Source organism: Phalacrocorax carbo, chromosome 1 (assembly GCF_963921805.1).
Source record: "Phalacrocorax carbo chromosome 1, bPhaCar2.1, whole genome shotgun sequence".
Lineage (NCBI taxonomy): Eukaryota > Metazoa > Chordata > Aves > Suliformes > Phalacrocoracidae > Phalacrocorax > Phalacrocorax carbo.
In genome coordinates, this window is record NC_087513.1 from 39695486 (window position 1) to 39723113 (window position 27628).

At 37.9% G+C, this 27628-nt stretch overlaps 1 protein-coding gene across 4 annotated transcripts; it reads left to right on the forward strand.

The window, feature by feature from the left end:
* CPSF6 (cleavage and polyadenylation specific factor 6) lies at positions 1-25993 on the forward strand. 4 transcript variants are annotated; one of them, XM_064449315.1, is made up of 11 exons: positions 1-169; positions 8585-8794; positions 10676-10779; positions 11495-11640; positions 12360-12533; positions 13620-14124; positions 15350-15442; positions 16426-16541; positions 16872-17025; positions 17826-18020; positions 25576-25993. In XM_064449315.1, the coding sequence occupies exons 1-10, from the start codon at positions 110-112 to the stop codon at positions 18013-18015; spliced, it is 1752 nt and encodes a 583-aa protein (XP_064305385.1). In that variant the 5' UTR covers positions 1-109; the 3' UTR covers positions 18016-18020; positions 25576-25993. The 4 variants fall into 4 exon arrangements, with proteins under 4 accessions (XP_064305385.1, XP_064305405.1, XP_064305395.1 ...); XM_064449325.1 differs by having other exon boundaries at positions 2-169; positions 17829-18020; XM_064449335.1 differs by lacking the exon at positions 15350-15442.
* Positions 25994-27628: the final 1635 nt, after the last annotated feature.

The following is a 27628-nucleotide window of genomic DNA, read 5'->3' on the forward strand; positions in this document are numbered from 1 at the left end:
TCCCCTCGCTCCTCTCCCTCCCCCCTCCCTCCTTCCCGGCGGCGGCGGCGGCGGCGGCTCGGGAGCCGGGCGCGGCTGGCGGCGGCCCGAGGCGCGGCCGGGCGGGATCATGGCGGACGGCGTGGACCACATCGACATCTACGCCGATGTGGGCGAGGAATTCAACCAGGTACGCGCGGGTACGGCGCGGCGCGGGGCGGCCCCTCCCCTCCTTCGCTTCGCTTCGCTTCCCTTCCCTTCCCTCGCCCGCCTTCGCCGCCTGCAGGGCCCTCAGCGCCGGGCCGCGCCGCCGCCATCGCCATTGTTCGGCCGGCTCCGCCGCCGGGCTTGCCCCCCGCCGGAGTGCGCGGGGACGGCGTGGGAGCGGGCCGTGCCTCAGGCTCGTCCCGCGGGTACTGTGGGGGCCCGGCCGCCGTCTCTGAGGGGAGGCTGCGGGAGAGGCCGCGGCGGGAGCGAGCGAGCGCCTCCCTCCCTCTTTCCCTCCCTCGTTCCCGTCTTCCCTTCCCGCCCCGAGTGCCCGGGCCGGAGCGGCGCCGGGTCCCTCTCCCGCCCCGGGCCGAGGGGTCCCTCCCGGGTGCGGCGGGGAGAGCGGCAGCTCCTTCCCGGCGGCGGGAAGGGGAAATACTGCCATTGTTCGCAGATGAATAAAAAAAGCCACCGAGCGGTTACAGTTTCTCGGCCGCTCTTTGTGGGGGAGGCAGAACTAGTGCAGCCTTATTCTGCAGCACCGAAGAAACTATCTTCCTTCCTTTTTGGTTTTTTTTCATTTGTTAGTCTCTCCTAGTCGTTAAAAAAGTCGCGCAGGCCTTCTCTAGAGGACGATCTCATCTTTTGGTGAGGAGCCGTGGACGAAATAAACAGAACTTCCCTGGCTTACGAGTAATCCACTTTTCTAAGCCTCTTTTTTTTTCTTTTTGTTAACCCCATATCTTTCCCCAAAAGCCGTGTGCCTACTTTCCTACCGAAACCCGATGTTCGCATCAGTTCTGTTGCCTTCTGCCCTGTTCGTAATTCCTGCGCTTCTCCAGGTTGTGTTGCCCCCGGATTGCATTGTTCCTGCCCAAGAATGTAAACAACCGAGAACAGCTGCACTTTCACACATTACTGGGCTTACTGAGCGATGCCCAGTTGTATGCCTGCCTGCCTACCCCGCAGAGAACTGGGAAATAGGTGATAGCTTATGGAATTCACAGTTAACTTGGATAGCAACTTATAACTATCTCAAGAAACTTTAATTCTTTAGATATTTATTCCTAAAGTAATTCAGAAGACTAGTAATCTCATAAAGGTGCACTATAAAAGAATGCCAAACCAGCGAGCAGATGATGGAGAGAACTGATTTGCTGTTAAGTTTGTCAACATGTAAAGGTTTCTCCCTTACAGTTGAAAACCCATTATATGCTTTTAAATTGGGATGAACCGTAGTACAAATACCATTTAGCGTACATCTCTTCACTTTCTTTAATAACTTGGATTTGTTTTAATCAGTTCCAGGTAAAACACTGATAACAAATCAAGTTTTTCAGAAAAACCTAATTTGAATCTAGTAGTGTTTGTGTAAACTCGTGTGCAGAACCCCTCAGAGTACAATAGTTAATGTGCTGTAAATATAGTGCAGGCAGATACTGGTGATGGAAATGGTGTGTTTCACTCACATTTCCTGGCCTACTCAGGTTATGGTTAATATTGATATTCCCTATAGTCATGGTGCAAGGAAGGATGATGGTACAGGTGAAGAGTCTTGTAATAATTTGGTTTAGTTTATAACAGCAGAGAGTAGACCCTTTTGCTCTTTTCACTGTAATTACCCTGCTTTCTCCTGCTGGGGCTGCATTTCTGCAGTCTGCTTCCTCAGTTTGTGAACCTTGCAAAATATAGGGCAGCAAAGTGAGTTCATGCCCCTTCTCCCTCAGCTTTGTTTTGTTTTTCGTGCAGGGTTTTTTTTTTTTGCTTGCTTGGCTAGGGTTTTTCTTGGGGGGGGATGGTGTTTAGCAAAATTTTGCTGTCTCTTTTCCAAGTTTCATATTTGTGATTTTCATGTTGTCTCAGGACCTGCTGAGTGTAGTATAGTTGAACTACATTACTTCAAAATAGAAAATTTTACTGGGAGAGATTGACATGTATGCACTTTTCCATTTCCTTCTGTCAAGTACTAAAGGGGGCTAGTTGTTACTGTCTACGGTATAACTTACTACCCCTATTCTGACGTCATCGTGATGGGCCCTCGAGAAGCTTCTGTTTGTGAACTACTGTTTCCGATTTGAAGCTGACAGCTTAAATTGATAAGACAGGACATGGCTGTGTATATCTGTGGATGGTTGAAGATGACAGTTGAGAAAATGCTGTAGGGAGAAAGTGATTTGCGGACATTTAATGGAACACCATATTTGTAAAGAAAAACTGCTTTATGTGTAAAGCAGAAAGTTATTGGGTTTGGATTTTGTTGTGCTACGCTAATTTGACTTACCAATAGTCATTCAAGTTGGACTCTAGGAACCTTTTCCTCTAGTTTTGCCAGTAGCAGGGACTGAAAATTACACTGTGTGGCTCTGTTGTTGTTCTGGGTGCAGTATACCTGTATTTATACCCGAGCTGGGACAAAACTTTTGTTTGCATCCGTAGTAAGTGGGTCATTTAGGACTTGTGGCTGGATGAACTTCCCTTTGTTGTTTTGTCATGTTTTGGGCCTCGAGGTACTCATCCTTCAGGCTTTTCTGGGATTTTTATTTTAATGCCTCTTTCCAGGAGAAAGTGGGGAGGGATGTTCTGCTTGGTTAGTGCTAAATGAACCACAGGTTATAAGGGTGAAATGAAGAATGCAGAGCCACGGGTTTAGAAGCCGGCTAAGATGGATCACAACTGAGAACTGTCTTGGGTTGTATCTAGCGTGGGTTGCAATGAGCTGGGTAAGTTGACTTGAAGTCAGATCTTTTTAGTGAAAATGCATCTTTCCCATCCCATCTGGAGCTCATCAAAACTATGTCTGTCTGTGCTGCCTCTTAGCCTTTCAGTATCTTATTGTTCATCATAACTGTATTCTTTGTCCTTGGGCTTACAGCTTTACTCAGTTTGGCTCTGACCAGTTTTATTTTTTTAAATTGTGCTTTCTTTTTTTCTTTCGCTTCTTGCCTCCCCTTGCCCCCCCCCCTTTTTTTTTTTTTTTTGAGAACTTGGTTGAGTCATTTTCCATTTTGTTGTTCTAAGCTGGCTTCCCCATCCAGCGGTCTTTCATATTTATTTAAAGTCTTGTTTTGAGATGGGACTCTCATCAAAGTAATAATTCCTGCTTGTGACCTGTAAGCAATAGCTATTGTGTGGCATATTGTACTTTGACCATCTCCCTGTGTATTACACATCTTGCTCTTCAAGAAAGAGAGATCTGTGCTGCACCTGAGAACTGCATTATCTGCATACGAATGGCTGAGGCTGGCATTCTCTAGATGGCAGAAGGTGGCAGTAAGATTAGGGGCGCTTTAGCAAATATTCGGGTGTGGTTTTGTACACAAAAACCTAGAGTATCAGTCCATGATACTGAGATAATGAGGAGCCTCTGCATGAGGCCGACTTGGGACTGACTCAAGGTTGCCTGCAACTGTGGCCAGCAAACTGGGTTACTTTCCTACAGCCACGAAGATGTGACCGTGTATTGTCAAGTTCTCTGATGCTCTGATCAGCTTTGCATTACCTAAGGTTTTTATTTTTTTTGTATATGCGCATGCACATAATTGAACAGTAAAAAACTGTTTTTATTAGACATATGTATACATAGAAAAATCCTTCTGACCAAGCAGAGGATACAAAACAATTTAAGGATCTCTTATTCTAATGCTGTGGAAAAAGAGCTTGCTTTGTTTATCCTCTGAGTATACTTGCATAGTTGCATTGTGCATATGTCTAAACATGCCTGTAGTGTTCTAGTTTGATATTTAAATGCTAACAAATTAGAAATGAAAGAGTTTTGACGTTTTATTTTGTAACTGGATAATAAAAGTGATTTAGATGGAGTAAGCAGCTAAGAGGGTAATTATCTGGAAACCTCTATGGCTGCAGATTCTTAAGAACCTGTTAGTTACTCTCTTGACTTTTTGTCTACAACACAGAGAAAAATATTTGTTGTGTGTAATAATAAAAGCTAGCATTTAATGGCCACCTAAACCAGGTTATTAAAAACAGCCTTTATAACAGGAAGACAGTTGTCTCATTATGGGAGGGGATGGACACATTGTGGTGTAAAAAATTTCTACCCAAAAGAGCAGAGATGTCCTGGTCATAACAAACACATGCTGGCAGACCTGAATTTATTATAAAATGTATGTGCAGGACCTTATTGTGTACGTATTTTGTCAGTTCTGTTGATCTGTTGAAAGGGGCCTGGGGAAGAGATAACCCTTGTAGATTTGCAAATATCAAACTACAAAGAAAACTTGAGACCATCTCATCTGGCTCCTTTTAGCTTTGTTCTAACGCAAACAGCAATACTACCTACGTTTGCTTTATATTTTTGACGACTTGTGAATTTTCAGTTGCTCTATTTAACAAGGGATCAGACTGCTTAAATTTTAGTGGTGTGCCAGTTGTAGAGCCGAGAGCAGTTGGGCCTGTAGAGTGAGCTTGAATCTTGTGGTCTAACAAACTTGCCCACCGTGGTGGATGTTTCTGCCACAGGCAGTGTGCTATTTCAGAAACGTCAAATGCCTGCTGTTTTGTTAAGGTTCCTGTCTGTGTTCAGGCAGCTAATAGAAAACAGAAAGATTTTTGTGTATTTCTTTAACTTGTTATTCTTCAGGACCTATAAACCTTTTTTAAAGTGAGCATGCTAATGTGTATTTAGAGGTTTTGATCACATATACTGTAACTTGAATGCAAAAGTGGTGAGGGAGAAGCTGGATAATCTGCTTTTTCTTAATTGGATGTTTTTTCCAGAAACAATTTTTTTTAAAAAATGAAGTTTTATTTATGTCACCAATTACACCCCCCCCACCCCCCCAATGTCGTCTTGGAGGTGTAATTTAGTGCTTAACTCTTAAATTGAACACAGTTGAGCAGAAAAGCGAGTGTCAGGGATGTACATATAGTTTAAAGAAATTCTATTTTTAAAAAGCCGTTTCCAAAACAGCATTTGTAAAGGGAGTGACCAGTTCTCTGCAACTCAGAAGTATGGCTGCTAAATTCCAAAAAGAAATAACACTCCTAATTTGTCCCTTCTGGACATGACCGTGATGTTCCATGTGTTTATGGTTTTCATATTTGAATGTTGGAAAACACCGCAAACTAATTAAAATACAAAGTATTGAGGAAGGGCTGAGTAACTGGAAGTATAAGAGCTAGTCTGGCATGAATCTTTGAGAGCGTATCTTTTCAGTACCCTTTTTATTCACCCAGTCCCACTTAGTAGTGCAGAATGTGGAATTTCAGTTGTCATTTTCCAGAGCAAATGATCTAGTATTTCAGACTGTGGTCTAGTTAAACATGGGCTTTGGAAATGCATCAGTACTGAGTTGGTTGTAGAGGGGGCTGGAGTAACGATGCTGACTTTGTGTCTTAGTATGTTTATCTGTAAGATTGTGAACAACTACAATTGAGCAAAAGTAATTTTCTTTTGTGGTTGATGGTCTTCTCTTAACTAAGGAAGACGGAAGAGGTCAAAACCAATTCCTGGTACAGGCAGAGCTATTCGTTGAAATAGCTAAGTCCAGAGGAGTAACACTTCCTGTACTCTTTTTTCTTCCTCTTCTGCATCTAGGAAAGAAAGACGTGTTTAGGTAAGTTTCCATGGTACACGTATGAAGGAGGGAGGGTTGTTGGATCTCGTGCAACAGCCACCAAGACACCTCTCTTCCATCTACACCTGCAGTTGCTGACTCAGATTATCCTTAAATCATCTAACCACACACCTTGTTGACAGGCTGGTAACTGAATGAATTCCATGCTGGCTGCAAAACCAGCACAAAGTAAGAAGAGATTATGGTGAACAACATCAGATTTTCTGTTGTGTCTTTATTGATGAAGGCACTGATGCTGTCGGGCTCTTTGGGCCCTCCAAAAATTAGATGCAGACTGCACTGCCCTGATACTTCTCTCCCTCCTTTGATGGTGACCTGAAAGCCTATGTCATGGAAACTTAATCTGTTTCAGAGGAGCTTCTTGCCACTAGGAAGGTGCAGCAGAACTGTGGACTGCTGCCTGCTCTGGCATTTTGGTAATGCTGACCTCAGCCTTCTCGGAGAGATAAGTTAGTGTACATCTGCTGTTAGACTGGTGGCTGCCTGTTTGGATCTGTCTACCAAGACTAAATTCTACTTCCCTGAAGTCATCATCCATACACACAGATGACTAGAATTACTGTACGTTTAGGAGAGGATTTCCTTAATTGCCTTGTGACATCATCCTTAATCTTGCTGTACGATGTCTTGTTTAGGCCTGTCCCAGGCAGTTCTTTGAACCTACTTTCATTAGCTATGATGATAGGAGGACTCAAACTGAGATAGAGAAATGGACAGGTTAGGTGAAAATACAAAACCTGTACTTAATTTAATTATTATAAACTTATTCTGAGATAAATTTTCTGTTGAACTTTAGGGTATATTGGGTCAGTGCAGTTTACTGAACATAAAATCTATTTGACAGTGCCAAAATTCAGCTTATCTGTTGTTTTTTTTTTGTTTGGGGGGTGTGTGTGTGTTTGGGTTTTGTTTTGGTTTTGCCTTTTTTTAAAAAGTGCTACTGTCTCTGTGTGAGGAGCAGTTGATAATTTCATGTTTTCAAGATAGCTGATCATCTGACGATGGTTGTGGATATACTGGGTTTTCAGCCAAGACTGCTAGCTTTGCAGCCTGTTTTCTGTGGATTCCAACTTGATTCTCTCTAGTTGCCATATCTGGTACATTGAACTCTCCTGTCTAGGATGCTCATGTGGGTTTCTAGATACAAATTCACAGTATAGTGAATGCTGAAATATCTCTGATATCAAAACCTGGTGAGGTGGTTTCTGTTCTGGATCAGGGTGGAAGAGTCCAGGAAGCCTCCGCTGGCTTTTGAAGCCCAACTTTCACAAGTTGCAAAGCAACCTGTGAAAGTCAGTATAAAAGCTGAAGGTTAACATTGAGTAATGCTAGGCTTTCCTAAGCTTTGTCAGACCACTGTTGCTCACTGAGAATTTATTGCCTTCCTGTCAGCAGACATTTGGATGGTGCCTCTCTCTCACACAAATTGGGCTGTTCAATTGTAAATGATTGCTAGGATAATAAAAAAGGATAGCAGGATCCCATTATGGAATTGATCACCATTGAATATGAGTGACAGTATATAACATGAAAAATGGCAAGTATCAAAAGAAGTCTTTGTTTTAAAAATAGTTCCTTAATGCAAATGTACAACACACAGCTTCTTTCATATTTGGAATTAAATATGATTTTTATTTATTTTTAAATCAAACTGATTAAGGTTATGCTGTGTTTTTTAAAAAGTTTTTTTTAAAGTTTTTTCATGTTTTTGTAAAGGAGATTTTTATCATGTTTTACCCTTCTCTTAATTGGCTGTCTTCAGTGATGACAGCACAGCTGTCTTTCTAATAAAGTAATATGGCTTGGTAGTAGCACATCAGCAGATTGAGGGAGTTGGTGCTCAGGCCCCTCTGTCTACCTAACACAGTTTGCATAGTCTACTTCTGACTAAATTTAGTCTGGCTTCTTGGACCAAAGTTTCCTACCACACTTATGAGTCAAAGCTGTCTGAAGGACTACTGATGGGTCTTGACCCGTCTGTTCCCATTTAGCAGGTAGAATGTAGTTGTTGAGCACATGAAGTAGGGCTTCTGGAAAGAAACTCTCGTTTCCATTCCCTCTGAAAGAAGTTTAGTTCACTTGGGCAGAACTGTGCTGTAACCTGTACCAACCTAAGGGAGAAGGAAGTGATTCTCGCCAAAACCCCACAGTGCTTGTCTGAACCAAACTGTTCCAGAGGCAGCCGTGATGCTGTAGAATAGTCCCTCTGTGGCCCATGAATAAATAAATGCAAACCCTTTGGGTTTATTAAATTTGGTGAAACAAAGTAGAATTCTGTCCCTGTCTGGCCCCTCTGTGAATAAGGAGATAAAAATCAACTTAGGAATGCAGTAGAAATCTGAAAGGTAGAATGTTGTGTTTGTCGATAGGGCTCCTCTAGAAGCTCGGTCTGTTCACTACCAAATGTTTTGGTGGAAAAAAGATTTGCTTGAGGGTGGATGTTAGGCTCTTGTTTTGCACGTTGCTTGTGCTTGCTAATGTCTCTAATTCTGGGAGAAGGGCTTCGGGGTTTTTGGATTTCTGTTTATGTCACAAGGGCAAAAGTACTGCAATGCAAAACAGTATTTTTTGTTGAGTTTTCTTTTTTCCTTGTCAGTTTAAAGTGGATAAAATTCTTATGATTTCTGTTATATTCTAATGTGGGAGAAGCTGGGGCTTAGCTTTTCAGCAGGTATGTTGTGTGGGTGTTGGATTAGACTTTCCACGTCAGCAGAACATGGCAATTATCACAGCGTTTTGTTTCAAGTAAATTTAAAGAGTGGCTAATGTTAAATATAATCAAGGTGTCTTTTGTATTTTAGGAAGCTGAATATGGTGGACATGATCAGATTGATTTATATGATGATGTAATTTCTCCATCTGCGAATAATGGAGATGCCCCAGAAGATCGTGATTACATGGATTCACTCCCACCATCTGTTGGGGATGATGTAGGTAAAGGAGCTGCACCAAATGTTGTCTATACATATACTGGAAAGAGAATTGCCTTATACATTGGAAATCTTACCTGGGTAAGTATCTTACTACTATTTAGGTGTAGCCAGGAATTTTAAAATTATGAACATAATTCTTTGTTAATATTTTCTTGCTTAAAAATAGTTTTATATTAAATGTTATGAATACAGAAAAGCAGGTGGTTTTGTGTGTTGTTTTCTTTTACCTGAAATTCAGGTAAAAAAGCTCCCTTGGTGTCTAAAAAAATCGAAGAAATCTTCAGTAAATATAAAGTTTCCTCTTGCATTTTAAGTGTTATGAAGGGATATTTATGCTACTATCTTAAGGTTTTCAGAGAACCGAATGAAAGAGGAGAACAAGCTTAAACTTTATGCCTGCAGACACTTTAAGGCTACTGAATGGACCCATTTTTTTTTTTAAACTCTTGCTGAAGTTTTTAGTTTAAAAAGGAGCTAGAATGCTCTCTGGGATTTTCTTGAAATTACTTTTAAAGTTTTTCCAGGGCTTTTTTCCACTTGCCTTTTTGCAGAGCAGTGACTCTTAAAACAAAACTGTTTTCAGGTATTTGCCTTGAGGCTTATTTTTGCAGTCCTAGGTGTAATAGGTTTGGGATAACTCACTGAACTGCAGTTGCCCTTAAGACAATTACTTTTGTTATCATTAAAGCATTTTAAAATCAATTGCAGTTAAGTAAACAAAATGCAAGAGCTGATCAGTAGCTGAGTTAACTAGAATTTTTATCTGTTTACTTGAAATCCAGTTCTTCTAGGTCCACACATGCAAAACTCTCAAGGCTTTTTCCCTTCTGATTAATTTCTAACTAGTGCTAAACTTGAAAAAGAGTGCTTTATGGGGGTGTAGGTGTGTTTTCACTAATCATGACAGTATCCTAATTTCAGGAGCTAATAGGTAAGTATAGGAACGGTTGACTTAACAGTTACACCATTCTAGAATATATGAATGGAATCAGTAAAATGAAATTAGCTGAACTCATTCAAGTCAAATGTCACAATTTCTAAAGCAGGTAGGCCAGTGTTCAGCAATTTGTACCTATTACTCATTATTTGGCTTCACAAACGAAGTCATACACAAAAAGTGCGTTTATCTGCTTTAGCATTTCTGTTTTTCTTTGTGTTTATCTCTCAGTGAAGTATTTGTTGAATTTTTTGAAAAGCCTTGATTTGAGGGAGATCAGATAAGTACTTCAGAATCTTGAAAGTCTGCTTTGCAATTCCCTTATGAAATTTAAAGAAGTGATGGAGTTAAAGAAGTAGGAAGAAAAATATAAGTATTAGTGTATTTGTGTATCTTTGGATATGAGTGAAATTGTTGAATGGTACATAGTAATTAAGAGGAAGTTACAGCAAGGAGGTTTAGCTAACTGGAAACAGTTGTTTCTAACCATAGTTTCTGTACTAGTTTCCATTCTTTTGCAGGTAAGTCCTGCTCTTTTTATGCAAATAATATGTAGTTCACTAAACTCTCACTGATCAAAGCTCTCATAAAGAGCACCTGGTTAATATGGTGTTTTAAACTGACTTTTGTGTGGAAATAATAGAATCATTAGGAGAAAAAATGGATTGGGTGTGGAAAATTAAGTTATTGAAACAGTCCAGTTAAAGCCTTATACTTTCAGAAAAAAAAGTTACTCAAATACAGATTTTTTTTTTTTTTTTGGCATACTGTAACTGGTATACTGCATGGAGGGGTTGATGCAGTGTAGCATATGGGGAAGTGTGTATATTTTTAAAATTAGTTTTCTGAGAACTGCAAAATGGCTGCTCTCCAAAAGTCAGAAAATATTGAGAGCCTGAATAAAGTATTCCTCTTCAATTTCACACAAGCACACACACAAAAAAATCCATGGAAAACTTAGTTGCCCTTTTCCTGGTGTTTTAGATAAGCTTTCATAGTTGACTATCAAAAATATTTTTCAGTGGACAACAGATGAAGACTTAACTGAAGCAGTTCATTCACTGGGGGTAAATGATATTTTGGAGATAAAATTTTTTGAAAATCGTGCTAATGGCCAGTCTAAAGGGTAAGAACTTGTCATTTGTTTTTTATGTAAATGGACTGAAGTTTGGGAGGGTGGATATGAGGAAAGAGTAAATGTCAGTATGTGAACTGATAATCTTTGTTCATTGATATCCAGCAATGATTTGGTATATCATTGCTTAGTAATGACTTAAATTACAGGCATAAATTTTTGACAGTATTGCGTGTCTCATTATTTTGTGACTTGGATCTTGTTGACCATCTTCCTATATTTCAGTTAGTGTGGTGGTGATACTTGTTGTTCCTCATAGTGTAAATCCTGTTCCCCCAACCCCCACTACTAAATCTTTCTTTACATCTTTATTTTCCATTAACTGTTGAAAGTGAGTGCTTAAACCCATTTTTCACTGGCAACTTACTCTTCCTTGCATGAACGTGTCTTTCTCCTTAGTAGTAATGAGAACACAGTAATGCTTAATGATAGCTTGGTCATATGAATTCATGTATAGTTTGTTGAAAAGCTGCCTTTGTTATTATATATTTTGATGCATTTTGTACTTGCAATTTTGGTGGTTCTTGTATGTCCTAGAATGAGTTATCTTTTCTGTTCTGAAAACTGGACTTACACAGAAACTGTTTCAAAGGTTTCTAGTTTAAGTATTCTTTTGCTTATTATGTGTAACCTTTTTCATGAGGCATCAGGATATCCAGGAAACAAAAAGACTGTGGTGTAACTTTTTTTTTCTTCTTCCTTTCAGGTTTGCCCTTGTGGGTGTGGGATCAGAAGCATCCTCCAAAAAGTTGATGGATTTGTTGCCTAAAAGAGAATTGCATGGGCAGAATCCTGTTGTAACTCCATGTAATAAGCAATTTCTGAGTCAGTTTGAAATGCAGTCAAGGAAAAGTAAGCCTTTCTTATGTGCTGTCTTGGAAAAACAAGTTTATTCCAAAAATAATACGGCAGTTTTTCTCTCAGCACCTGACCATTTCTACACAGTTTAACATAGATATAAAATACTTAGAGCCCAAGTGAATGAAGTTGCACCTTTGTTTAAAGATGATCCTTCTAAATAAAACTTCTAAAAATTACTTAATACCCTGAAGAGCTGCTGTTTTGGTAAGAGAGAGCACTCACTGAAAGAAGGTTGCAGCTTTGTGAAACTCTTAACCTTACAGTTAGAGAAGCTTTCTCAATTTCTTGTGGATGTAATTTTAAAAAAAAAAGGTAATTTAGAAGTTTAACATTTGTAGATGAACTGGACTAAATTCTGATGCCAGACAGGCTGCACTTACAACAGAAAGGGAAAGATAGATTGTGCCTTGCGCTTTCCTCCAGCATCCTGTCTTGTGGTTCCCAGTCCTAATAGTTTGTGGCCTTGGGCTGTGTTAAGGAAGGGCCGTCAGTCTCCCCAGATGCTATTCCATTAGTATGGGGTATACTGGAACACTGCCATATTTTAGCAAAGTACTTTTTCCTCCCCGAATGTTTCAGGTTTGGGTACTGAGGAACAGGTTGGTGCTCCTAAGGTTATCCTTTAGTGCTGCATAAAACTTCAGATCAAGTATTGAAAAGCTTTAACCTATTTTGATTTATGTAATTACACTTTCACTTTTCAATTGCAGCCACACAGTCTGGCCAGATGTCTGGGGAAGGTAAAGCTGGTCCCCCAGGAGGAAGCTCACGAGCAGCATTTCCACCTAGTAATAGAGGGCGAGGCCGTTTTCCAGGTGCCATTCCAGGTGGAGACAGATTCCCTGGACCGGCAGGGCCAGGAGGGCCACCACCACCTTTCCCAGGTAAAATAATTCATATCTGGCATTTCAGTTTCATTTGTGCTTTCTTGTATTAATGTGACATACTTATTTGGAAGTTTATAAAGATCAAGGCTATCCAGCAATGTGTTATGATCAGTGTCCACAGCTGGATTGTAGGATTTAACAATATTTATTTGTTGCTATTCAAACAGGGAGTTGTAATTCCTAAATTTGATAGCAACATAACAAGAGACATTATTTATAATGTGTCAATATATGTATTTTTCAAGTGTAAAAAAATTGAGAGACAGGTCTGCTTGCTAACATGATCTTTAGCGTAGTGTAGTTCAGCTTTTCTGATTTGCTACATGGGGTGGGAATGCCTGCGTTGCAGAGTGTAAAGTAACTCTTCCTTGCTGCATTACAAGTTTACACATCATCAGAAATACAGCTGTGATTCATGCCCACTGACAGGTCAGTTAGTTGGTACTTCGAGTACCACAAATTTGAAGAGGTGGCATTCGTGTTTAGTCAGGTATATGAAACATCAGTAATCTTTGAGCAGTCAGGCTTGCATTGCAATGAAGTTCTTATTTCTGCTTAAATAATTTTAATAAATGCCATTCAATAGTCAAAGGGACATGGTCAAATTGAAAAACCACTAATGAGGATCTGAAAGTAGGTTTGGATACTGCATTTATCTTACCTTCTCCAATACAGCTTTTTCCCCCATATTTTTAAGACACAATATATTTTATGCCCCATATGAATGACTAGCTGCAGGTGTTAGTAGGATGCCATGTTTTCTAGGTTTTTAAGCTTTTGGGGGTTTTAGTAACAATAGCAGGTGATTGATTGGGAGGGAGCTAGTTGTCAGTTTTCAAGTTGTTCCCTTTAGATATTGCTAGTCAAACAACTACTATTAAAAATATTCTAAGCTACTGGACTCAAAGCAGGACCATGCATGTCTTGTGTAAGTTGCAAATTGTTCAGCGAGGGTTGTTTCTGGTTTTATGTTTGTCTTTAAAGTCTTTAAAAAAAAGGCAAGAATTTTATTTTGCTACGGTTTTTATTTCTTTATATTTATTAACACTATTTTATTTCTTATTTATTTTTTATTTATTTTAGCTGGACAAACTCCCCCACGTCCACCTTTAGGTCCTCCTGGCCCACCAGGCCCACCAGGCCCTCCGCCTCCTGGTCAGGTCCTCCCACCTCCGTTAGCTGGACCTCCTAATCGTGGTGACCGTCCACCACCACCCGTTCTGTTTCCAGGACAGCCCTTTGGTCAGCCTCCACTTGGGCCACTTCCTCCAGGCCCTCCGCCACCAGTTCCAGGCTATGGGCCACCACCAGGTCCGCCACCACCTCAGCAGGGTCCACCTCCACCTCCGGGTCCATTTCCCCCTCGTCCGCCTGGCCCTCTTGGGCCGCCCCTGACTCTTGCTCCTCCTCCACATCTCCCTGGGCCACCTCCAGGTGCTCCACCACCTGCACCACATGTGAATCCAGCTTTCTTCCCCCCACCTGCCAATAGTGGCATACCTACTTCAGACAGCCGGGGCCCACCTCCAACAGATCCATATGGCCGACCTCCACCGTATGACAGAGGTGACTATGGGCCACCTGGAAGGTGAGTGCTTTTGGTGTAATGTGCTTGGTAGCAGATTTTACTCCTCTTGTAGGAAGCATTTGATTTTTTTCCCTTTTAATGCAAATGTTAGAAATAACAAATAGGGCTGGAAGGGATCCCAACAGTCTTCTAATTTGCCCCTTTTCACTTCTCTCAGTGAAATATCTCTCAGAAACACGTTTGTAGCAGTAAGAAAATCCTGAAATGCAACACCAGTAATCTCACTTTCCCTTTTCAGCTCTGTGTGTCTTCACTGTTTGTATTTGGCAGTGTCATCATTCCACATGTTCTACATGTAAACTTAGATGCCGCTTGTTATGCAGCAGCTTCTGGTTGTGCTTATGTCCTAACTTGAAATTCTGACTTATAGCTTTATCATCATGCTTTGCAAGCTGTCTTTTTAGAATGCTGGGGAGCTCTCCTTTTTGAATATGCGCATATGTTGAGTGCAGTGCGGTACCAAGCTCATACCATTTTCATCTTTCAGCAGCTCTGCTTGTCTTTTTTTTTCTTCAGGATACAATTAAAAGTTAGTCTTTGTCTCAAAAGCCAGGCGTGAATTTACTGCAAGACTTTTATCTTCCTTTCTTGTCAAGGTGCTTCTGCTCATTTGGTGCAATCTTGCTGTGTTTGTAGCTGTGGCTTTTCCTATGGTTAACCCTATGTGGGACAGAGTTCTTGAGTCTCTCTGACTTGCCTTGTCAAGTTTTTCGCATCTTGTTTGAAACATCTTCATCTGTGTTTTCAAGCATCTCTGTCATGCTGCTGTTTCTTGATATTTCTCCCCCCTCCATATTTCTGTTTGTCTCAGAAAATTTTGGGATAAATTGTAAGAAAAACGCTTTTTATGTAGTTGCATTTGGATTTTTCAGTTGTGATTTTACTGCTGACATGAGACTTCTCTTGCTTAAAATGTTTTCTGCAAAGACACTTTGATTCTTTTATCTCAAAGTTTAAAAAACCCCATGCATCTGTACATACTGTGTTCATACAGAAACTGTAGAAATTCAAGCATTTGGCTTAATTGCCTGAAATGTAATAAAACGATAAGGTGTTGGTTGTTTTTGATGGACAAAATCAAGGTTGTCTGCTCTGCAGTTCATAGAATGTCTGGGGAGGGAAGGAGTGGGAATAGGTCAGTATAACTTACTGTCCAGTATTTTCATTAAAAATGTTAAAACTATCATCCATAACTATTTAAATTGTCATTAATTATATATCATAGGCGTTTCACTGGAAATAACATGTCCATAAGAGAAAAATTACATATTCCATTCTATGGGAGGCACACGAAAAATAATACTCAAAACTCAGGGAGGTATGAATTTTTAGACATTTCCTCTTATGCTAAACTGGCTATAGGATCTTGTTCCACTTCTTGCAATTAAGAGGATAGCATTGCTTATTATTCTGCATTTTCTTTCTACCAGAAGAACTAACACTGTTCTAGAAGTATCAAGCAGTGGGCCAGTTTAACAGTCTCCACATTTGTCTGTAACACATTTCTCCAAATTTTCTATATGATACAGAGACTGGCTAATAGGACACTGCAAAACTTTTGGGAAAATTTTTATATAGGTTAACTTCTGTTACCTTGGAAACCCTATATAGGTAGCTAATAAAGTCAAAAAAGTGTAATGAGTACGAGGATTCTGCTTTATTGCTTCCTCCTTACTGTGACCAGTTTGGAGATTGAATTGGAGCACCTTGAACTTGACCAGAAATAAAAAACCCAAAATTAGCTGTAAAATGTTGAAGTATCATTCAGAAAACTGAGTATTTTAAAGATGGTAGACTATATTTGTTTTTCATAAGTTACAGCATTCTGGTCTTAGTTAAGATCTGGGAAACAGGATCATATAGTTCTAATTCCAGTACTGTTATAAAAATTATCTCTAATATTGCTCAAAGTTGCATTGCCTATGTACATGTATTTCCACATCATTCAATTGGGACAATGTCTATTTACGTACCTTCAAGGATTTTATGAAAATTATAAATATTAGTAAAGCACTTAATACTAAGTGCTGCTCAATCTTCAAAACAGATGGGATGAACAAGAATAAGTCTATTTATACAGCAATGTGTTAATTGTTTTTTACCGTTTTTCTTTTTTTCTTTTCTTTTTTTAGCTTTCAGGATTTTATACTGTAACATGGTCCTTAACAAAAACCAAAACCAAACCCAGATCCTGCTTTCTTTTCTGTTTGTCACTTTGCTTAAAGTTGCAAACTTGGATTGTTAAAACTGCAATATCTTAAGTTTTTTTAACCTTTTAAATACTAGTTTTATTGCTTGCAGAGAAATGGATGCTGCAAGGACACCGCTAAGTGAAGCAGAATTTGAAGAAATCATGAATAGAAATAGGGCGATCTCGAGCAGTGCCATTTCGAGAGCTGTATCAGATGCCAGCGCTGGTTAGTAAACTCGATTAATCTTTTCCTATTCTACTCAACTGAAAAAGAATTTATAGTTTTCTATTAAGAAACTTGCAGGCCTGAAGACACATTTTCCTCACAGGAGGTTGAATTTAGGTACAGCCTATGACGGATTTTGTATTGCACTCAGTTAGTTTGAGAATGCCTTTTGAGTACTGATCTGGACAGTATTCTAACATTTGGTTCTGTAGTAAATGATCTGTATGGCTGTTGAAGAGAAAATACTTGAAATGGTAATAATAGTACAGATTATAAAATATTTGTTGTAATTTGCATAATTTTCTGATCATGATCTTATATCATTTTCAGGGGACTATGGAAGTGCTATAGAGACCTTGGTAACTGCAATTTCCTTAATTAAACAGTCCAAAGTATCTGCAGATGATCGCTGTAAGGTTCTTATTAGCTCTCTCCAGGACTGCCTTCATGGAATTGAGTCCAAGTCTTATGGTTCTGGATCCAGGTAAAACTTTCCTCTTCCATCTGCCCTTGCTTCTTAAAGGGAAGGTGTAGCGCAGGACTAGAATTATCCTTTACCAATTAATATTTCCAGTGCATAATTCTTATTAGAATTTGCTATTGAAAATTAAGATTGTGGATATTTGATGCCAGTTTTCATTTTGCTTAAAAGTAATTTTCTCTACACGTGTCACAGTAGAAATACACTTGAGTTGTGGGGGAAAAAAGGTTGAGTGGAATGATTTTTGCCTCTTGTCCTTTGTCATAAATCTAAAAATTGAGAGTAGGTGGATTTGAAATTCATGGACTCTTCTACATAGTACAAATAAGAGACTGACTTTTCTTTCAAAACTTAAATACCACCCCTTTCAGTGTTAGGGTGAATGCTGAGCCTGAAGTTCGTTTGGATACTCTAGCAGTGGTGGAGTTGACCTTGACTGTCAAAAACAGAGCTGGTTTTGACACATACTTCCGGTATGCAGTTTAGCAGCCATATTGTAGTGATTGTTTCAAGTATGGTGCATTCCCCCAGCTGATTACAGCCATCTTGTCCTCCATTCTGAGTATGTGCTTTCTGTCTTTTCCTTGATAGATTAGGAAGTGGATGCACCTTACTATCTCTGAGTTCTTGGCCATCACCTTTTATACCAGTGCTCTAACGTTATGTACAAAAACATATTTGCATCACAGTGAACAGATATTTCTTTCATGTCCTTTTTTGAGGAAATTCATAAACAGAATACAAAATTGGCATGCAGATGGCTTGTATTTTGAAGACAAATTTAATGAAGTAATTTCTTTTAGAAGACGTGAGCGATCCAGAGAGAGGGACCACAGTAGGTCACGAGAAAAAAGTAGGCGCCACAAATCACGCAGTAGAGATCGTCACGATGACTATTATCGGGAAAGAAGCCGTGAAAGAGAGAGGCATCGTGATCGCGACAGAGATCGCGACAGAGAACGAGACAGAGAGAGAGAGTATCGTCATCGCTAAAGAAGGTGAGCGTTTGTTTCATGTTCTTAAACTTTACTGACCCACTGAAAGTAACTACGCTAGGTTTGGGATTATTTACAGCATTAATATCTGCATTTAAACGGTCCTGCAGTATGTACTGAATCACTTTCTTCTTGCAGCATCTGACACGAACATAGGTAAGTAATGGCAGGTAACTGGTCTTGGGAGGGAAGGGAGTATTTGTGTGATTACCTTCTGCAGTTTGCATGCTGCCTTTTTAATTTCAGGTGCTATTAATGTTCATGGTTTTTATGAAATGCAATTAAACCAAGTGGTAAGCCAGACTGATAAGTCTGCTCTCTTTGTAATCTTAGAAGATTATGTTAAAATTATGGTTGTATTTCTTATTTGTATTTTAAAATACTAATTTTGTATTTTAAAATCTACTTGTGTAAGGACTGCAGCATTGAGCCCTTCATATCATGTGGATTATTTCAATTTAGGGAACAATGTACATACAGTTGCTGTCCTTGCACAAGTACAGCATTGGTTTTTTGTGGTTTGGGTGTTGTGTGGTTTGTGTGGTTTTTTTTTCTCCCCAGTGAATTTTACTCAAATACAAGAAATAACGCCAGACTTCAATCTTTATTTTATGAAATGTGACCTTTCAGTATCTGCTGCCTTCTAGCTGAATTCAGGTGTTATCTTCAGTAAGAGTTAAGATCATTTGTTCCCCACTACCCTGATTTTTTCATTCTCTTCCCCCCCTCTGATAGTAAAATAATTTTCTGAAGACTAGTAAACAAATATATGACACAAGGATGATTTTTTCTTTTCTGGTTATTCACAAACTAATGTGTTCTTTTATTTCATATATCTGCACTTGTGCATGCATCAAATGTTTAGATAGCCACAGAGTAGCATGCTAAGTAATACTTTTTTCAGTGTACTGCTGAGAGCTTTAAAACACAGAGAAATGTTCATCGCATTATATAATGTAGCATTTTGAGGATTGGGAACTCAAGCTACCCATAATTCCTTATATTTGACAGCGGGGGAAAAACCCTACCTATTAGTTTCCCTGTAGTAGACTTTATCCTTTTTTGAAGAATTTTCCACTACGTCTACACTAAAACTGAAGTTTGCAGACTTGCCTGTCTGCCCAGCTTCTAGTTCTTACATTTACCCTCAGATTTAGTTTCCAGATTTGCATGGAAGTGCATTTACAGAAGATTATATGATTTCTAAAAGGTTTTGATCTATTTAAGTGTAGCGTATTCCTAAGTGAAAATATAATTTTGTATTAGTTAATTTTCAGTTTTTCAGGCAGGCTTCTGTTGCCAACTCCTTTGGGAGGGAACAAATTCTGATACTAAATGCTCCAATCTATTAAGTGGGATGTTGTCTTGGGTTTATATACTAACATGGACACACAAAGAGGTAATCAGCCTAGAGAAGGGGAGTCAGAAGCTGAAGTAGGAAGATAAAATATGGCAGCTGAAATAAAGTTGGCAGTATCTATCTCTCAATGCCACTTTTTGTCATAAAAAATTGATTGGGAGAATTACTTCTGCATTTGCATAAAAATAGCAACTGTGGTTTTTTATTTGTAAAATATCAGAACATAAAAATACAGAATTAACAAAAGTAAATGTAGTTTCTTTTGTTGAACTGGATTTTTACCTTTTATGATGATGAGTATTTGATATTTGCAAATAGTTGTTATTAATAGGAGGTAACTATTGAGCTGTGATGGATGCATTTCCAGCGTGTTTTTCTTCTGGTGGAGATGAGCAAGCCATACTAAAAATTGTTAGTAACCTGGAATTTAAAGATTTTTTTTTTGTACCCTTTTATTAATCTAGCTTTAATTTTTGTGTATTTAGTGTCGTGTGTGTAGTCATGGAGTTTCTGTACCATGTACAGATTCCCTACCCTGTCACCCCAAGAAAACATACCAAATAGCATTAGGTTGCATTTTATAATTTCCAAGGCACTATTTTAGCAATGGACTGTGGTTTCAGTCTCAGTTCCAGTGGGATTTATATATGCAGCTTCCTTCAACTTTGTGTACTGGGACTCTTCTTTCAGAGAGGTTGAGTAGGTAAGATTCCCTTGTACAAAGACGACAATAGGTCCTCAATACTTGATTTAAAGGGGAAACTTATTATGCTGCATGTAAATTAAAGCATTTGTTTTTTTTTTTTTTAAAGTTAAGTTGTAAACATTTTGTCTTGTTGCTGTCTTAATGAAGGGCTTTATTGTAGTTTTGTTTTTTTATATATATATATACACATACACCCCACCCCCAAAAAAGAACTACAGTTATCTTCTGGTTTGTATGTTTCATTTTCACTAAGATGTATGTTGCCATACATTTTTTGTTTCATTCTTTACATTGATTAATATTCATAAACGGATTTAACAGTCTTAATTAATAAATATCAGCAGTGCTGAAAAGGGTTACTCCCCATATTACTGTGTTTTGCCAGATAACATGAAGTTGCCTCTGTGCCTGCAACCTATGACTGGCACCTTTACTTCTCCTTATTGTGTACCTATAGTCATAACTGTGATACTGTACTGGCATTTTTTAAGTGTTACACATCTAGTTTAGAAGGATTTTAAAGGTCCATTGTGAACATTTTTGTATGCAGTGAAATTCAGTTTGTACTGTATTACATTTACAGAGATGGGTTAAAATGGAATAACTTACTAAATGTGTTTATAATAATAAAACTCTATTAAAAAGTTTAGATGTACCATAGCAGGTATTTACACTTCTGTTTGTACACTTCATGATTTAAAATTCAATTTTTGCAAGATTTTATGCCTTGACTTGAGTAAGGCTTCGTGTACACTGATAATCCATTCTACAGAATTACTACAGAAAACTGAATGTTTTCTTGAAACATCTTGCCTTTGCTTGTAGAAAGCCTATAGATATAAAAGAAAAATAGATTTAAGTGTCTAACCTGTATTAGTCAAGACAACTAAGAATACAGTAGAATGATATTTAGAAGGATTAACAGCAGAATTAATGTGTACAAACAGAATAGTAATATAACTTCATCAGCATGAGTCCTGATTTTTTTAGACAGTGGTTTTTTAGTTTAACTGATACACAATGATGTACTTCTAGATGATACATTGTCCCAATCTTATCCTGTCTGAATTTCTATAACTGCTGAATGTTAAGGTTTTCATTTTATGTTTTTGTTATTGGATTGATTATTTCCTATTTAAACTGGATTTGGACTGAATTGCAAATACAAAACCACACTAACATTGTAACAGTTGATATGTATGTAGACTTTGTACTCCATATTTCATGTTTTTTTTCTCTGATTTTTTTTTCTGCTCTCAAACCACTGTAAGCAAAACAATTTGAAGTCTAATGTACTTCTGAGGCTCATATGCTTCTTCAAAAACTGCTCTCAGCTCTCTCTGAAATAGTTTCAGCTTTGGAGTGATCTAAGAACTAACGTGGTTGGGTTTTTGTGTGCGTTTGTCAGTAGGAGGGGTGTTACTGATAGTTTGAATAATTTTCACTATATTTTTGCTTGTATGAGTAGGAACTGTCCTGTAACACTGTGTTAGCAACCACTTAAACGTCAAGTGAGGTATGAAATTAGCCTTTTAAGAAACCTTGTAAATTAATAGAAAAGTGCCTGATTTTGTATGTTATTTTAATAATAAGCTTCTAGTTAATAATGGAATTTTAAGTGAGTCATGTGATAGCATTGTTCAAGACCAGGGTATATGCACCTGTCTAGGATTATTTCAGATCATCTTAGTATTAAGCTATTATGAACATTATTTACCTCATTTATCTTTTGAAAATGTGTATTTCTGAGGAAGCACATATGTGGGGCTGGCACTAATCTATTCCATCTAGCGTTTGTCAGAGAAATCGTGTTTTGTGCATCTGAATCGGTATTTGAAATCTACCATAGAGTGAAAGAGGCAAGCTGTGCCACTGTTTTATGTGCTTCTTAAAGTCTATTTTATGGCTACTCTGATGCTTTACAGAAACATATGGCTTGTTTCTTAATGTTCGGTGGTTTTTCTCATTTTCTTGAGAGTGATAATTCAAAAACCAAAATGAAAATCTTATGCTATTTTTTTATTTTCAGATGCATAACTGCATAACTTACTATTTTTTTTTCCATTAACTTGTTGCTGGAATTTTGTCTTCTGAGGTGTCATTAGACACACTTATATTTTTGTGTTGCCCCATCCTGCGCTTTTTTCTTTTGTTTGTGAAATCACTAGTTTTGACAAATTTGAGCTGTGTGAAAGTTCCCCAAGAAACTTTCAGGCTTTCTAGCATTTGAAACATAAAGAAGTTACTTGCAAGTGAAAATGTTGGTTTGATGCAGTGTTCTCCAAAGAATTAACAATTTTTTTTTCTTTTGCTCATTGTGGTTTGAGAACTAAGATTTCTTTAAAAAAAAAAAAGAGAAATGAAAGAGATCTTCATTTTTATGTTTTCCTGTGGCAGCCTGATCTACCTTCTTGTGTCTTCCTCATATATTAATGTGAAATATACCTGCCAATAATTCACATCTCTTTAATTTGTAAACTAAAAATTGACCTTTCCGGACACACCTCTCTGTTCATCAGTTATTTCTGGTGAATAGACGGGCCTGGATTGTAGGAGAAAAGACATACAATGAATGAAACTCATTTGGGAATGTTATTTTTCTTACCATGTAAAATGATTTATAAAATCAGGAAACTGTTCTGGTGTTGACTTTAAATTATACACTAAGGTTGAACAAAGGTACCAGGTAAGTACACTAATAATGGGAGGAGGGAAGTATGCTACAAATGGAAGAAGGTGCTAGTGGTGGTAAAATAGTCTGTCTGTACATGTATGATGAACCGAATTACATGTATCTCAGCTTACATGCAGAAAGACAAATATAGAGACAAGCTTGGAATTCCTTCTTTCTCACTGTGTTATGGCTAAAGCATCACAGTATTTAGAGGTTTGTGGTGTTCTGGAATGTAGGTTAAGTTAAAAAAAATTTTGGCTTTCAAGCTGATACTTTCTGTGGGATTTTTGATTTGTGTATTTTTTTCTTTATGTATAGAATAAAAGAATTACATGAAGTAATTCTTAGGAGCTATTAGGATATAATGACAAATGTGTATCATGCATTTTACTGAAATGTGAACGTGTTGGGAGATTGAAATTCAATCTCAAAATATCAGAAACTTCTGCTTGTATAACTAAACTTGAGGGGTGTATGCACATACAGCTTTAAACTACTGTAAAATTTTCACACTTAAAAGCTGTTTAAAGCTTTTATATGCTTATTTGGGTAATTGAAATTAAAGGAAGAAATTATAGTTGCTACTGCAAGATGCTTTATATATTTAAAAAATCTATTGTTTTTTGTTGTAAGCGTCTGAAAACCATGCGCACGTTGCATCTTGCATAAATACAAAACTGTTTGAACACTTAAGTTTTGGGATTTCATTTGTGAAATGTTCTGGCATAAGACCCTAACTTTTAAACCACAAAGTAACTATTTAACAGATAAGCCTGAACTTTGGGTTTTGTTAGTAGAAATGCTGAGAAACTGATTGCTGTGTGGTGTTAAACTGTACAAAGCTAACACATGCTTGGGACGGATAGCTTATATGAGCTTGAGGCAGATCGAAAATAGCATTGCCAAGAAGTACTGACTAGAGATTTAAGCTTTTTTTAAAAGTTGTTTCTTTCTTCAATATTCTACTTGCTTGTAGAATACTGAAAAGGGCTGAGCATGAAGGTATAATCCATACCGATTTATTTCTTCCTTTTGGAACCACAAAGGTTTACGATTTTGCCAAGCTATAGTGGCAGAATACTTGGAGCCAAAATGTACACCACTTTGGATTTTAGTTGGTCATTTTTTTTCCAAGATAAAGATTCAGCATGGTGCTGACCATCTTAAGAGCCCTGTATTGAAAAGCATTTATCCTAAGTCGAGTTTATCATGCCTTCTTTAAAGTTCCTGTAGTTCCATAAGTACCCTTACAAATCTAGCAAGCTATTCCCAGGAACTGAAGCTTTCTCATGCGAGTATTTTAAATCATATATATGGTGCTTTGGATCTGTTAACTGTTGCCTTAGAAGTGATAAAGATCCATAATTCTTGCCACAGGAATTGTATGATGAGAGCAGCAAATTCTGACATGCAGTCTCACAGCTGTCATATACTTACTTTCTCCACTATAAAAAACAGAGGGAGATTCTCCCCTGTGTGCTAACTTAGCTTGCAGCTCTGAACCCATCTTCTTGTGGAGACAGCACTTTGTCATGGTGCTAAGAACATCATAACACCTATGGAAATATTGGTCTCTGGGGAAGGAACTTCCCCAAAAGTGGTTACTGGTTGATACATTGGGGACTGGTTGACTTGGGAGCAAAGTCTGCGAATAAGAAAAATTACAGTCACTGCTTTGGATTTGGATTAATTTATGTGCATACTGGTAGTGTATAGAGCCTACTTGGTTTTACTTTTTTTTTAAGTTATTAACAGTCATTTTGAGGAAAGGCAGAAGAAACGTGTCAATTATTCATGCAAAAATTGAGTACTTTGTTTTCCCAACTGCTTTGAAATTATTATACTGGTAGAAGAATATTTGACAGCTGTGTACCCGTGCACGTTCATGAAATTGCTCCTCTAAATGTCTTGTTTTTCAAATGAACAATTTAATGTGTTGGTTTTTGAACAGCTTGATTTAAACTATTTTGAAATTATTGAATGTTGAAATTGTTAATTATTAATGAAATGAAGCTAGCTAATTGTTTTGTAATGGAATTCAACTGAAATCCAGTGTATGGAATTATACCATCCCAAGTATTTTGTGAACTCTTACATTAACTCTGAATGGTGTGGTTCCTTAATTTGCCAAAATAGAGGAGAGTAGGAAATAGGGCTTGGATTTTTTTTTTTTTCTAGGGCAAGTAGATGAGGAAACCTGCAAATCTATGTTGTATTATTTGAAAAGTGGGTTCTTGTGATTGAACTGCAAGCGTGTATTTTAGATGCGCAAAGCCCATCCTGCTTGCCGTTAGTCTGAAAATTTTGAAGTACTGGTATCAGATTCTGTGCACTTCTAAATGTTACTGAGTTGTGAGCCATCCACTTGATTATACAATCAGTGCATTACTTAAATGTCAAACCAGCCTAAAACTTCTGTAAGTGGGCAGGTAAAAATGTAAAAATCTAGTTGTGGCAAAATTACCTTACGTGCTTGTTCATTTACTCTGGCAGAATGCGTACTTTAGGAAATGTTCTATATAAATGTTTCCATTAGTCACAGGAACAGTAGCTATTTCTTCCTTTATCATTCAATACTTCAACTGTGAAATTTCTGTTCTTTCAACTTTGTTGTACAACAACATTAATTTTACTTTTAACTATTGTATTAGAAAACAATTTCGTGCACAAACAAGTAGCTACTGCTTCTGGGTATTTTGTGTTAGTTTACATTATGGTGAAGTAGATGCACGACTTGTGTATGTATAGATAAGCCAACAATTTTCTGTGTATTATGGGGACTAGCAAAATCTACATCACAAATTTTGACACATTACAGCTGAAGGAAGAGGAACAGCGTGCAAGACAAGATACATTCTTCAAGGAAAGATGCTTGTCCAGCAGTTTGCTTCATGTGATTGAACTGAGCCTGTAAGGATTCATGGATAAAATGAACAGGAATAGATCTGAATAAAGCAAATCTGCATACATGGTAACCAGTAGCTCTTTTACTTTTTTATGTTGCTTAACTGTTTTATTTGAGGGAAACCTGTGTGATTTAAACCTTATAGCTTTTGCAACTTTATTACTGGTTATATACATTTGGCAATTATAATGTGCAAGCAATTGGAAAAAGTCAAGTAAATGCTTGTTTTTATAGTAGTTTGTTCATGTTAAACTGTTCATATGATAATGTCTGTACACAGCACCACTTTGATTACAGTAGATGTAGTGTTGTAATAAACTGTTTAATGGGGCTGATGTGTAAAGCTGTTCAAGTTATTTGATGTTTACACCTCAGGGAAAGTCTTGTGTTCAGCAATATTTAAAGATAATGTTACAATGAGAACATTGATGCTGTCTTTAAAAACATCGCAATAGTTCTTGCGTATGCCTCAACCTAATCTTGCATTCAGTGAGTTAAACATACTAATGTTGCTCTCACGCATTCAACTTTGATATGAAAATAGGTGGTTACATAAAACCTTTAATGCTATTTTGCTTTCTAGCAGTGTTTACCTAGGTGGCTTGTGAATTTGCTAATTGACATATAAAACTGTAAAAACTGCAGCTCTTTGTGGCCTATTATTTTAAGGAGAGGTGGTCCCAGGACTGTGATTTTTAGCATGCTTCAAATTTTCTCATACAGACTTGATCGTGATTGACACTACAGTTAATAGAAACTTAAACTGTTCATGTGAACTTAAACTGCCTGTTATAAGGGGTGGAAAGGTTAGCTTTAAAAACCAAAACAAAACCCTGCAGTTGTTTACAGTTTTATAGTAATAGTGCTTGTGTGTGTTCCCCCTCCACCTCCAAGGCTGTAGCAGACTGTACATAGTTGTATATTAGAAATGTGCCAGAAGAAACCAGATGTTCCCATTCTTCAGACTTTATGGGTTTGCTATTTTCTTAATACTTCGGGGTTTATTCACACATGCATATAAAAGAGAAGGTACACTTGTATGGCCTCGTTCAGTGACGGGCAGTATTTAAATGTCTTAGCAAAAAGTGGCTCTAATTAAATCAGTCAGATGAGGTTTTGTAAATTTACCTAAAAACAAATTATTGGAGCTCACAGTGAAAGTTGACTTCAAATTATAAGAATTTGTTTTACATTTCATTAAGTGTGAAATGCAAGTGAATAGAAAGTTTGTTTTCTAAGTTGCAAAAACTTAATTTCTGGCAGCCTTGCACAAAGGCTCGCTCTTAGTCTACTGTAAATCATTACATAACAGATTTATTCTTGGGGTTTTCACTTATTCAAATAGCTGCACTTAATGTTTTAAGTTAAGTTTCAAGACCTCAGATGGCTTTACGAGGCAACTCTTAGACAACTCTTGATTTCTTTTTTTTTTTTTTTTTAAACCGATTTTAAAGATTTTACAGCCAACCTAAAATGTTACCCAGTTCAGGAAAGCACTTAAATCCATTTGGTTTTCCAGAGCATTTAAAGCATGTGCTAACAATCCATAGATTTCAAGGAGTGTAAACATATGCTTTAAGTACCTTATTTGCATACGTGAGTGATTTTTATGCTTTACTGATTTGGGACCAGTAGCCTGTGCAACTGCGAAAGTTTTGCCCAAGTCTGAAATGCTCCAATATTTTTGTCACCTACCGCTCGGCCAGGTTTCCTGCAGCCAGGTCAATGCTGTTGGACTTGGCTACAGCTTCAGACTCTCACCCCTGCTTTATTTTTTTCTTCCTTAAATTGTGTACCTCAGTTCCTCATGCATGGGATCACTGGTGTTTATTGAACTATTTGCTACTGAGAAGATATTTGACATGTTTGTTTAATCCTGTTTGCAAATGAAAACTGCCTTTTAAAGTTTTGTAAAACTGAAAGTTGTACCAAACAAGTCATGACTCGTTTCCTGCTTTCTGTGAAT